This window comes from Mobula hypostoma, chromosome 4 (genome assembly GCF_963921235.1).
Source record: "Mobula hypostoma chromosome 4, sMobHyp1.1, whole genome shotgun sequence".
In the NCBI taxonomy this organism is placed as follows: domain Eukaryota; kingdom Metazoa; phylum Chordata; class Chondrichthyes; order Myliobatiformes; family Myliobatidae; genus Mobula; species Mobula hypostoma.
The window spans coordinates 6,410,086-6,424,275 of record NC_086100.1 but is presented as its reverse complement, the minus strand read 5'-3'; the positions used below and the strand labels follow the sequence as shown (position 1 = coordinate 6,424,275).

General features: G+C 48.1%; 1 protein-coding gene across 4 annotated transcripts in view; it reads left to right on the top strand.

Annotated features, from left to right (window-relative positions):
• The window catches only part of LOC134345104 (TRAF2 and NCK-interacting protein kinase-like), a 255,068-nt gene that overhangs the window by 159,294 nt on the left and 81,584 nt on the right, over positions 1-14,190 (top strand). For all 4 annotated transcript variants that reach the window (XM_063045266.1, XM_063045265.1, XM_063045267.1 and 1 more), the window contains one exon: positions 3,187-3,375. In XM_063045266.1, coding sequence (XP_062901336.1) covers positions 3,187-3,375 — 189 coding nt within the window. The remainder of the gene's footprint in view (positions 1-3,186; positions 3,376-14,190) is intronic.

Below are 14,190 nucleotides of genomic sequence, written 5' to 3'. Positions count from 1 at the left end.
AATGAGGCCATTTGGCCCACTGTATCTGTTCTATCATGGCTGATTTAATATCCCCCTCAACTCCATTCTCTTCCTTTTCCCCATAATCTTTGGCACCCTGAATAATCAAAAACTATCAACCTCTACTTTAAATATGCTCAGTGAGATTGCCAGAGAATCCACTGGTTCACCACCCTCTGGCTAAAGAAATTCCTCCTCATCTCTGTTCTAAATGGACATCTGGCTATTCTGAGGCTGTGCTCTCTGGTCCTAGACTCCCCCACTATAGGAAACATCCTCTCTAGGCCTTTCAATGTTCGATAGGTTTCAAAGGTCCAAATAAATTTATTATCAAAGTACATATATGTCACCAGGTACAAGCCTGAGATTCATTTTTGCAGGGATACTCAATAAATTCGTAGAATAATGAAAGATCCTGTCAACTGGGTGTTCAACCAATGTGCAAATACAAGAAAGAAATAATAGTAAATAAATATCAATAAATATTAAGAACATGAGATGAAGAGTCCTTGGGAGTGAGTCTATAGGTTGTGGGAACATTTCAATGATGGAGCAAGTGAAGTTGAGTGAAGTTAGCCCCTCCGGTTCAAGAGCCTGATGGTTGAGAGGTATTGACAGTACCTGAACCTGGTGGTGTGAATCCTGAGGCTCCTGTACCTTCTTCCTGATGGCAGCAGCGAGATGAGACCATGATCTGGATGGTGGTGGTCCCAATGAGATGAGACCATGGTCTGGATGGTGGATTACCCAATGAGATGAGACCATGGTTGGGATGGTGGGGGTCCCAATGAGATGAGACCATGGTCTGGATGGTGGGGATCCCAATGAGATGAGACCATGGTCTGGATGGTGGGGGTCCCAATGAGATGAGACCATGGTCTGGATGGTGGCTGACCCAATGAGATGAGACCATGGTCTGGATGGTGGGGGTCCCAATGAGATGAGACCATGGTCTGGATGGTGGGGGTCCCAATGAGATGAGACAATGGTCGGGATGGTGGGGGTCCCAATGAGATGAGACAATGGTCGGGATGGTGTGGGTCCCAGTGAGATGAGACCATGGTCTGGATGGTGGGTGACCCAATGAGATGAGACCATGGTCTGGATGGTGGGGTCCCAATGAGATGAGACCATGGTCTGGAAGGTGGATGACCCAATGAGATGAGAAGATCTCCCCTCTCATTCTTTTAAACTTTACCAATAACAGGCCCAAAGCCATCAAATTCTCCTCATAGGTTAACCCTGTGTCTCTATCCTAGTGCAGTGATTGTTAGAAAGGGCAAGGAAGGACTCTGTGGCTGTCAGGGCAGCCGGGCAGCCCTACCTTGGTCTTTCCAGATATTCCTCAGTACGCCTGGCAACAGGAGTTCAACGTTTTCTGTGCCTGTTCACCCAGAAGCTGCAATGTAATGGAACAGTATTGAAATTTGTCATCTCTCAGTCAGAAAGATAAAAGTAAATTTAAAATGGAATTAATCTCAATTATAATTTCAACAATTCCAGACGGCGCTGGTGATACACGCCAGCATTTGGCAGACAGCTCACAAAGATCTCAAGTACTATGAATGTCCACAGGAAAATGAATCTGAGGGTTGTATATGATGACATATACATACTATGATAATACATTTACTTTGAACTCTTGAAATGGGGGAGCAAAGTTCATAGTTTTTATTAACCAATTGTGCTTGAAATTTCTGGGAGTTCTCCATGGAATATACGTGATCCCAACATCCAGCTGTACCTGGTTCTGATGAAGAGCAAGAATCAGAATTAGGTTTATTATCACTGACTTCGTGAAATTAATTGCTTTGTTTCAGCAGTGCAGTGCAAATCATAAAGATTCAAGATTGTTTAATGTCATTTCCAGCACACAAGTGTAAAGGAACAAAATAATTGTTACTCCGGATCTGATGCAGCCCAAAAAAATGCAATAAGATAAAAACCACAAAAATAAAAAAAAGCACTATAAATATAAATACATATATAAGATAGCTTGTATAGATAGATAGATTGCACATCCATAAAGTGATACCAGGCACAGGTGACTGACAACACAAGCAGTGATCGATAAGTTTGTGGCCTAAGGTAGAAGGAGTCAATTTTAGAAAACTGCACGTAGTGGTCCACAGTAGGAATGATTGAGAAGTTTGTGGCTGAAAGTAGAAGGAGATGAGTTATACAGCTCTCGTTACATGCATGTGCTGTTCAACTCTTTGAGTGAAAATGCAGAAAGTTTGAAGTTAATAACTCATCTCCTTCTACCTTAGGCCACGAACTTATCAATCACCCCTGCTGTGGACCACTTCTACAAAGAAGGGATCCGTATGCTCCATGACCGCTGGACAAAGTGTGTACATGTATGAGGGGACCATGGTGAAAAATAAATGGCTTGGTTTTCTAAAATTGACTCCTCCTTCTTTAGGCCACAAACTTATCAATCACCCCTCGTAATTATCATAAATTACAAAGGTGAAAATTGAACCAAAGATCCAGGTTTAGGGTACATGGGTCATCCAGAAATCTGATGGGGGAGAGGAGAATCATTCAGTGTGGGTGTTAAAGGCTGTTGTGCCTCCTCCCTGATGGCAGGAATTAGAAGAGGGCATGTCCTGGATGGTGATGGATGCCACCTTCCTGAGCTGTGGCCTGTTGCAGGTGCCCTCAATGGCGGGGAGAGTTGTGCCCATGACACAGCTGGCTGAGTCAACAACCCCGGCGGCCGTGGTGATGTGCAGGTTGTGCTGGTCTGGGGAGGGGAGCGTGGGGACTCCAGGCTCCAGATTCCACCGGGAGCTGCACTGCGGTCGGGGTTCGGAGTTCAATCCCGGGGTTCTCCGTAGGAAGTTCGTGCGTTATCCCTGTGAACCGCATGGGTTTCCTCCTGCAGTATGAAGACATACAGACCAGGAGGTTAATCGGCCATTGTAAATTGCCCTGTGATTAGGCTGGGGTTAATTCAGTGGGTTGGTGGGTGGTGTGGCTCACTGGGACAGAAGGGCCCGTTCGCGCTAAATACAAACTGAAGGAATCCAGCATCTGCACTCTCTCGTGTTTCTCTGTCAGACCATCAGGAGTGAAGCTTTGCTTTGTATTCCTTAATGACGGGGGTGGGGGGTGAGAGAGGAGGGGCTGCTGATAACTGAAGGTGTCATATCCCTCCTGTCTGGCTCATTGTTGGAACAGGAGTACAAGCGAAAGCAGCTGGAGGAACAGCGCCAGGCGGAACGACTGCAGAGGCAGCTGCAGCAGGAGCGGGCCTACCTGGTGTCACTGCAGCAGCAGCAGCTGGACTCCCGGACCGGAGAGAAGAAACCGCTGTACCACTACAAAGACAGCCTCAACATCAACGATAAGCCGGCCTGGGCCAAGGAGGTAGGCACGGTCAGGTCGGGCGCTGAGACAGAAGCCCACTGGCCCAGGATCTGGGTGGGCAGTGGGCTGTCAGTGCTCGGCACACAGTCATCTGTCAAAGTCGAGTTTATTGTCATCTGCACAAGTCCATGGTGGTACAGGTGCAATGAAAAACTTACTTGCAGCAGCATCACAGACACAGAGCATCAGATAAGCGGCGTTCATTCAAACACAGAGCATCAGATAAGCGGCGTTCATTCAGACACAGAGCATCAGATAAGCAGTGTTCATTCACAAATATGGAGCATCAGATAAGCAGTGTTCATTCACAGGAAAATTTACCTTTTAATTTAATTTATGACTGGAAGGATGTAGAAGCTTCAGAGAGGGAGCAGAAGAGATCTACCAGGATGATGTCTGGATCAGAGATCATGTCTTATGAGGATAGGTTGAGTGAGCTAGGGACTTTTACTTTGGAGCGTAGGGGGATGAAAGGTGACTTGACAGAGGTATACAAGGTGATAAGATGCATAGACTGAGTGGACAACCATGCTCTGGAAGCTTCTTTTGTTCATGTTGTTCTGCTGAGCATTGTGGGTATGCTATGTTCATCCCAGATTGTGTAGCGACACGAGTGGGTGGGCTGCCCCCAGCACATCCTTAGGATGTGTTGGTTGTTAACACAAATGACACAATTTTCTGTATGCTTCAATCGCTGTATGTGATAAATAACTGAATGTGAAATAGGCCCATCAGCCCAACTACGCCACCCCCATTAGCCCACATTGGAATATGCTTTATCCTGTGTGGTGCTAAGATGCCTTCCTGGGAGTTCATAGACCATAGGACATAAGACATTGGAGCACAATTAGGCTAAGTCTTCTCTGCCTTTCAGTCAAGTTTGATTTATTATCCCTTTCAACACCATTCTCCTGCCTTCTCCCCATAACCATTGGTGCCCTGACTAATCAAGAACCTATCAACCTCCTGACTTGACCTTCACAGCCGTCTGGGACAATGAATTCCACATATTCACCACCCTCTGCCTGAGAAATACCTCCTCGTCAGCCTTCATTCGAAGGGCAGAGGGTGAGAACTAAAGGAAAGATCATCGACCAGTGTCACAATGGCGTTAAATTCCAACTGTCCAAATGGCTTGTGTTAAGAGGACAGGGTGGGTTGGTCTCCCTTTTGGGTGTGGATTTGGTGGATCTGATTGGTCATATGCTGGAAATTTCTATCACATGATCTATAATCTCTCTCCTTGTATTGGTTACCTGACATGCCCATTCCCACAGGTGCTCACCTTCCTGCACACTCTCTCCTGATTGGAAGGCTCATGCCTGTCATTCAGACAACTTCTGCCCATTGCGCCAACAGATAAACAGAGGGTCACGGAGGATTATTGTGAAAATTGGGTTATTATCATTCACATAGGCTGTGAACTGTGTTGCAAGACATAAAAAATACTATACGTCTCAAAAATAAATAAGTAGTGGTAAAAAGGAATTGTGAGGTACTAAATTATAAACACCAGAGATTCTGCAGATGCCATAAGTCCAGAGTAATGCACACAAAATGCTGGAGGAACTCAGCAGGTGAGGCAGCATCTATTGAGAGGAATAACCAGTCAATGGTTCAAGCCGAGATGCTTTATCCAGACCGGATGGAGAGTCTCTTTCTGAAACGTCGACTGGCTATTCCTCTCCGTAGATGCTGTCTCGCCTGCTGAGTTCCTCCAGCATACTGCGTGTGTCACAGTGAGATAGTCTTCCCAGGCTCCTGGACCATTCAGAAATCTGACGGCAGAGGTGAAGGTGCTGTTCTGAAAGTATTGAGTGTGGGTCTTCAGGCTCCTGACCCTCCTCCCTGATGGGCATGTCCTGGTTGATAAAGGTCCTCCCTGATGGATGCTGCCTTCTTGAGGTGTCACCTCTTAAAGATGTCCTCGATGGTGGAAAGGCTGTGTGCCTGATGAAACTAGCTGAATCTACAAACCTCAGTAGCCGTGAAGGTGGGCAGGCTGGGCTGGTCTGGGGAGGAGATCCATACACTCTCACATCTCCCTGTCTGGCTGCTGTGAGTGAAAATTTTCGTTGTACTCCGTGACCGAATAACTCTCTCGTCCCAATCCAGGTACAGAGGCGATCACACAGTAACTCTCTGCACCGCATTGCTAGGCAGAGCCAGTTGAACGCTAAGGCCGTCTCACTCGATGACCTATTGCAAGCAGAGGAAGACACTGCGCAGTACCCTCTGCCACCCAGTGTGCTGGTCTCCTTGCCTGTGGACGGGCAGGGCTACCACACATCCTCCCACTTGGCAGAAGACAGGTTGAGGCCTAGGTCACCTGAGGCACGGCTGAGAAAGCAGGTGAAGCTGCGGAAACGGGCATCAGAAAATGAGAAGGCACCGCCAGACGTTGTGTTTCAGTTCAGACCCGACGGAGTGGTGAAAAAGAAAGTAAATGGCTCGGCCGGAGCCCCCCAGTTGCAGTCCTATGAATACAATTCCACGAGTGATAGTAAGGTGGTTGGGACAAAGCAAGTTGGCACCAGAGTGGCAGGGATCCCTATTTACGATTTCACCATGGGACCAGGCGGAGTGGTGAAGAAGCACCCAAAGATCCCTAAGATCCGTGTGGAACTGAACCTCAAAACGGAGGCTCAACAGGAAGGAGTAACTGCTGAGATGGACCTTGAAAACTCCTTCTTGCAAAACTCTAGACATCACGCCCTCAGCCCACCCTGCCTGGAGGTTTCTGATAACTATCTCTCGCAGTCCTTCCCCAGCTGCTTCACCAATGTGGCCTTCTTCAAGGCTGCCTTGGGCAAACAGTCCAGTAGTGACAGGCTGGCCGTTCCCTTGGCCTCGCCCTCCCAACACTCTAGCATCTCCTCTCCCTGCAACAGACGCCGCCAAACACGCTCAGCTGACAACTCACCACGGGACTCACCCCTCTTCTTCCAGCACTCGCCAGGTGATCCTTTCCTCGACACGTGTCAAAACACTTCCTTCGACTTTTCCTCTCCCTACCACACACCTGGGAGCTCCCCTCCATACCTGCTGGACCTCAGCCCATCTCCTCCCAGTGACCCCATGGACATACTGAACAGCAGGAAGTACAGACCGGTCCTCAGGCAGGAGGTTGACAGTACAGATGGGCAGTTACCCTCAACGCCAGCACTTTCCACCTCAGGTCATCACTCACCAAAGTTTGGGCGGCCCCACTGCTTTCCAGACAGTGGTAACTTGAGTAAACCTGTCACACTGTGCCCTCAGGCTGTGCATCCTCTGTCAGGGGAAAAGACCCTCATCCTCCCATCCCTCTCCAATAGTAATAGTCACAACTAACTTGATTGGTTTAGAAAGTTTCTAAAGACACTCACTCACTCCCTCTCACACACACTCTCTCTCTCTCTCTCTCTATCTCTCTCTCTCTCTACCTCTACCTCTACCTCTAATCTATCTCTCTCTCCTCCACTCTTTTTCTGTATGTCTGTCTGTCTCCCTCCTCTTCTCCTCTTCACTCTGCCTCCTCCCTCTTCATTCCCTCTCCCACACTCCCTTCCTTCCACCCCTCCCTCTCCTCCTTCCTCCCCTCCCACTCCCCCACCCGTCACTCTTTTTCTGCATGCCTGTCTGTCCTATTACCTCCTTCTGCTCCCCTCCTTTTTCTGCATTCTCTCACCATCTCGCGCGTTCTCTCTCCGTCTCTCTCTCTCTCTCACACACACACACACACACACACACACACACACTCTCACTCACTCACTCTAACATAAAACGGAACAATACAGCACAGAACAGGCCTTTCTGCCCAAAATATTGTACCAACCTACTCTAGGATCAGTCTGCCCTCCTACGTAGCCCTTCATTTATCTGTCATCCATGTGCCTATCTTTTAAAAGTCCCTAATGTATCTGCCTCTATCTCCACCTCTGTATTAGCCATTTCTGCCCTGAGAAAAGTCCCTGGCAGTCCACACCCTTTCAACATGTTGTCCGCTTCTATCGAGGCAGACCTGGTGCCCTCTCCTTGGTCACTGAGCAGAGTAACATGGCACAGAAACAGGGTGACCAGCTCACCTCAACTCACCATCAATCCTCAGCATTACATCCTCGCTTTTATGTTCTAGTCCTCCCAAAATGAATATTAACTTTGCATAAGTCCGTAAGACAGGAGCAGAGTTAGGCCATTCAGCCCATCAAGACTGCTCCACCATTCCATCATGGCTGATTCCTGCCTTCTCGTAACATTTCACACCCTCACTAATCAAGAATCTATCAACCTCTGCTCTAAATATACTCAATCACATAGACCATAAAAACATAGGATATAGGAGCAAAATTAAGCTGTTTGGCCCATCGAGTCTACACTGCCATTTCATCATGGCTGATCCAATTTTCCTCTCAGCCTCCATCTCCTGCCTTCTCCCCATATCCCTTCCTCTGTCTTAAACTCTGTACATTAACTCTGCCTTAAATGTACACAAAGACTTGTCCTCCACAGCTGCCTGTGGCAAAGAATTCCATAGCTTCATAGTCATAGTCATAGTCATACTTTATTGATCCCGGGGGAAATTGGTTTTCATTACAGTTGCCCCATAAATAGTAATAGAACCATAAATAGTTAAATAGTAATATGTAATTTATGCCAGTAAATTATGAAATAAGTCCAGGACCAGCCTATCGGATCAGGGTGTCTGACCCTCCAAGGGAGGAGTTGTAAAGTTTGATGGCCACAGGCAGGAATGACTTCCTATGACGCTCTGTGTTGCATCTCGGTGGAATGAGTCTCTGGCTGAATGTACTCCTGTGCCCAACCAGTACATTATGTAGTGGATGGGAGACATTGTCCAGGATGGCATGCAACTTGGACAGCATCCTCTTTTCAGACACCACCGTCAGAGAGTCCAGTTCCATCCCCACAACATCACTGGCCTTATGAATGAGTTTGTTGATTCTGTTGGTGTCTGCTACCCTCAGCCTGCTGCCCCAGCGCACAACAGCAAACATGATAGCACTGGCCACCACAGACTCGCTTCACCACTCTCTGGCTAATTCTAAAAGGATGTCTGTTCTAGTCTTTGATTCTCCCACCATAGGAAACACCTTCTCCACACCTACTCTGTCAAGGTCTTTCGCCATGAGGTCACCCCTCATTCTTCTGAACCCAGGTGAATACAGGTTCAGGGCCATCAAACGCTCTTCAAATGACAAGCCATTCAATCCTGGAATCATTTTCGTCAACCTCCTCTGAACCCTCTCCAATGCCAATACATCCTTTCCCTAAGAGGCTCAGAACTGCTCAGAATATTCCAAAGGAGGTCTGGCCAATACCTTTTAAAACCTTGCCATTACACCCTTTTATAGAAACCATAGAAACTATAGAAAAACTACAGCACAGAAACAGGCCTTTTGGCCCTTCTTGGCTGTGCCGAACTATTCTCTGCCTAGTCCCACTGACCTGCACACGGACCATATCCCTCCATACACCTCCCATCCATGTATCTGTCCAATTTATTCTTAAATGTTAAAAAAGAACCCGCATTTACCACCTCGTCTGGCAGCTCATTCCACACTCCCACCACTCTCTGTGTGAAGAAGCCCCCCCTAATGTTCCCTTTAAACTTTTCCCCCCTCACCCTTAACCCATGTCCTCTGGTTTTTTTCTCCCCTTGCCTCAGTGGAAAAAGCCTGCTTGCATTCATTCTATCTATACCCATCATAATTTTATATACCTCTATCAAATCTTCCCTCATTCTTCTACGCTCCAGGGAATAAAGTCCTAACCTATTCAACCTTTCTCTGTAACTGAGTTTCTCAAGTCCCGGCAACATCCTTGTAGACCTTCTCTGCACTCTTTCAACCTTATTAATATCCTTCCTGTAATTTGGTGACCAAAACTGAACACAATACTCCACTTATATTCCAGTCCTCTCGAAATGAATGCTAACATTGCATTTAAACTCCACCGATTTAAACTGCAGGTTAACCTTCAGGGATCCCTGCATGAGGACTCACAAGTCCCTTTGCACCTCTGATTTCTGAATTGTCTTCTCATTTAGAAAATAGTCTTTGCTTTTATGCATGACCAAACATTTCCCTACACTGTATTCCATGTACCAGTTACTTGCCCATTCTCTCAATCTGTCTGAGTCCTTCTGCTGATTCCCTGCTTTCTCAACACCACCTGCCCCTCCACCTATCTTCATATCATCTGCAAACTTGGCCCCAAAGCCAGCAATCCATAAGAGTTTGTAAACCTCTATCAAATCACCTCGATTTGCCCCAGTTCTATATGACCCTCCCCCGCATACCCATGGATTCACTCCAGATTTCACCCCGCATCCATGCAGACAGTCACATGTGGGAGGCCGCAGTGCTCCTGGGGACAACCCACACGGGCACGGGGAGAACGTGCAAACTCCTTATAGACAGCGGCGGAGGGCGGCATTGAACCAGGGTCTCCGGGTGTGAGATAGATGAGCCACAACTTTTGCCCTGTGCAATTATTCTCTCGTTGTGACTTCCTTACCGCTAGACCCCCAAACCCCCCGCCACCCCATCCCGTGACACGGAGCAATCACTGCAGAGAAGACCTCCTTCACACCCTCCAGACCCTTGCGCCAGATAAACCTGCCCAAACCCCCCCCCTCCATTATAGGTTGATGTCCTTACGCCCTGCAGTGTGTAACACTGTGCAAAACCCCCCTGCCTGGACCTCCCCTTTGCCATCCAACCTCTCAAGAAACGAAGGACCTAAAATAGTCAAAGAGAAACCGATCCTCCACAGGAAAGAAAAGTAGGAGCTCCGTGCAGTGTTGGGGACCTTCATTTGGAGATGGGTCGCAAAGTACTGGTGGAGGTTATGGCAGCAAGCACCAAAAGTTGGCAGTAGGGAGGGGAAGGTGGGGGGGGGAAGATCCACCCCAATTTTTCTATCATACTGTGGATGTATTCAGGAGAGATCTGGCCTCTGGAGATCAGTAGACAGCTGCTCAATCTGGTCTCAACTCCCTCAACTATTCTTGCAGAACGTGGCATTGAGGCATTGTGAAGGTGGGTGGAGAGGAAGGTCTACAAACTGGCAGATAGTAGGTGGGAGGAGGAACAGATGAGGTAGACACAGAAGATTCTGTAGATGGTAGAAATCCAGAGTAACACACACAAAGTGCTGGAGGAACTCAGCAGCTCTGACAGCATCTGTGGAGGGGAGCGAACAGTTTTGGGCCAAAACCCTTCATTATTCCTGGAAAGGAAGGAGGAGGACGCCAGAATAAGAAGGTGGGGTGTGAGGAAGGAGGACAAACTGATAAGTGATAGGTGAGACCAGGTGAGGGAGAAGTCGTGGATGTGGGAGATGGGGATGAATTCAGAAGCTGGGAGATGATAGGTGAAAAAAGTAAAGGGCTGGGAAAGAAGGAATCTGATAGGAGAGGAGTAGACCATGGGAAAAAGGGGGAACCAGAGGGAGGTGATAAGCAGGAGAGGTAAGAGAGGGGTCTGGAGTGGGGAATGAAAGAAGAGGGAAGTGGGAAGGAGGAACAATTACCAGAAGTTAGAGAAATCGATGTTTATGCCTTCTGCATGGAGGCTTCCCAGATGGAATATGAGGTGTTGCTTCTCCAACCTAGGAATGGGCTCATCACGGCAGTAGAGGCAGCCATGGGCAGGCACGTTGGAATTATCCTCAAGCCCTCTTTAATTCCTCTATCACTCGTGTTAAATGCCTCCCCCAAGCCTCTCTACTGATCTTCAGCATGCCATATTTCTTTAGACATTGGTGAACGTTGTTCACTGTTTTATTCATATATTGAGGAATTCAGCATTGGAGACGGGCCCTTGGTGACAACAGGTTGGTACTGCCGCCATTTTAACAATGGGCTGTCCACATACTGGCATGAAGCTGAATGATTGCAGTGTTCCATTTGGACATGGAACTCAGTCTTGAGGCTTTGCTTGTTGTGGGCCAACCTGCATCAGTTGGAACACCACAGTATTTATAACACGCATAAAGGCTGAGTAAAACCCTCTGGTGTAACGGACACGGCTCCCCAACAAGGCCTGTCAAGAGGCATTTAGGCAAGTTGTCCAAAAATAATACGTCAAGGAGGTGGGTTTAAATTCACCTCAATGAGAGGGAGAGAGGCTGGTGTCCCACACCGACGGAGTGTACAGATATCCGGGAGGGTGTAGTATGATGTTCTCCCAAGAGTTATTCCCTCAATGGAGAGCGCCTGTGCGTGACTTTGTTTGTCACGAGGAGGCTGATGCATGGGTAGTCACCGTGCGGTCCTCGGCAGCTCAGGCCAGGGTCCAGAGGCACAGAATGCAAGACGACTGGGGACTGTTCACTGCTGCAGTCTTCTCTGCTGTTGGGATGTGTCATCATTTTCTGTCAGCTCCACTTTGAGGTCTTGGATCAAAAGCTCTTTGTCCGGAACCTATTCCTTAACCTTACTGCCATCAGGGACCCTGCCAGGAGCTAAGCTTCAGGTGGCATCGCTTTTGGGATCTCAGGAACTCACAGGCCACTCCACCATGACAAGGTGACGATGCTCAGAGCATGTAATGTTGAAGAAGGATACAGAGGTTGGGAGGATAGGACACACGTTTGGCCTGAAGATTAACAACTTGAACAAAAGATGCTCACGTTATATTATTTCTGATTGGCATTGTCTTGTGGCCTTTATAGCTGAATGCTCTTCCTTGAATTGGGTCCTAGATAGCGAGCGAGGGGAAGAGGCCACTCAGTTAACCTGATCTCATCCTAGGGTTTTGAAGCCAGGGACATGACGAGAAACAAGTTGTGTGTTTTATTCTGCAACCTCTCCCTACCCTCTATGATTGAGACCAACGAGGGCAGTAGGAGCAGAATTACACAAGCTTCCCTCCAAATAGCCCACCACCCTGACTTGGAAAGATATCACCATTCCTGGGCCATCACTGAGTCTGCACCCTGCAACTTCTTCCCAACGGTTCCCCAGAAGAAGTGCCGCGGTTCGAGAAGATGGCTCACCCACTCGCTCAAGAGGAAGTTCTGTTTATTTATTTGTTTTATTTAGAGACACAAGGTGGAAGCGGCCCTTCCAGCCCAACTAGCCGCATCACCCTGTAAGCCATCTATTTGACTCCAGCGTAATCACAGGACCAGCTACAATGGCCAGTGAACTGACTAACCAGCGTGCCGTTTGGACTGTGGGAGGAAACCGGAGGATTCGGAGGAAACCCAGGGAGTTCACAGGGAGAATGTACAAACTTCTTACAGAGGGAGGTGGAATTACACCTCGAACTCCGGAATGCTCCAGGTTGTAACAGCGCCGTGCTAACTGCTACCCTGCCATGGTACCCCAGGGGAGGGGGAATAAGTATAGCAGACCAAGGGGTACCTGATGTGTTGCATAGCAGTTAGCACAGTGCAATTACAGCAGCTGCAGCCCGGGTTCGATGCCTGCCGACGTCTGCAGGGAAATTGCTCATTCTCTCCATGACCACGTGGGGCTCCGGTTGCCTCCCAAATTCCAAGGGTTAGTGGCTTAGTTGATAACATGAGTGTAATTGGTGGTGCAGGTTCACTGTGCTGAAAGGGCCTGTTACTGTGTTGTATCTCTAAGTGAAGACGTCCTGGTCATCCACTGCGCCTAGTCCCATCTCCAGCCGTCTAGACTCTGTCTTGCCACTGGATCCAGATGGGAATTGGGAAGAGAGAGTGAGGCTGACGCTGCACAACTCTCCCTCACTTAAATCCAAATCATGCGCTAGTCTCGACACCATCATAATGGTGTTGAGGTCCTCTTCGACGTCAACGATGGACGAACAACAATCTCTAAGTAAACGCTGGCCTTTCTAGCAACACTCACACTCTACAATGAATTTTTTAAAGAATGTTTTCAAGTTCATGTTCAAGTTTAATTGTAGTTCTTGTCATAAACATGTATGCAGCCAAATGAAACAGTGTTCCTCTGGAGCCAAGGTACAAAAGCAGTGTACCGACAGTCACACACCGCACATGCAGCAGAATAACACACAGTTACAAACTATATATATTTATTAGCCCAAGTCGCTGAGTGTCATGGCCTGAAGATTGGTGGTGCATGGGATGTTGTCGTGGAGCCACGTCTCTGAAAGAACAAGCTCGTGGCAGTTCCTCATCATGCAGCTGCAGATGAACACAATCCAGCTTGTCGTCACTGAACAAACTCTGGAGGGCAGCATCGATGGGAGATACTGGATTTGAGGTCCTAGCAAAGAATGGGTCAGAGTGGGCAATAGTTCTGACCGGATATCTCAGGGATCTGTAATGATTTGGGCTATCAGCATGTTGATTCCCTCTCCTTTAAAACTTGCCTCTTAGGCCGTGCCTGTGGCCTCCCGACCACTTGCTTGCTCGTGCACCAGAATTCCTCGTATCCTGTGCTGTTATAAATGAAGTGGCTTCAGTCTTGAGGCAGCCTTTGTCCTGCCTTCATACCAACTGATGACGGCCAGATCTAAAGTGCGGGCAGAAACTGTTAGATCTAAACAAGCTGTCAGCCGACTTACTCCTTGCTGCCATTTTCCATATTAATCTCAAATTCTGGTGTTGCGTCTGATGAAGAGCTGATCTAAACACTAACCCCTTGCTTGGTGTGGGCAGCGATGCGAGACTGCGCAGCTGAACCTTTTCTCAGATTTTTGCCTCGGTGGTGGTTTCTTCTGCAGCTTAAGAGGAACTTTGCGCCTGAGAGCAAAGTTGTGAGATGTGAGGTGGCTTTCCTCAGCTTGCTGAGGATGGGGCTGGTCCGAGAGAGTTCTTCCAAAAAAGTAGTGGCACGCTCTGTGTGGCTAGCAA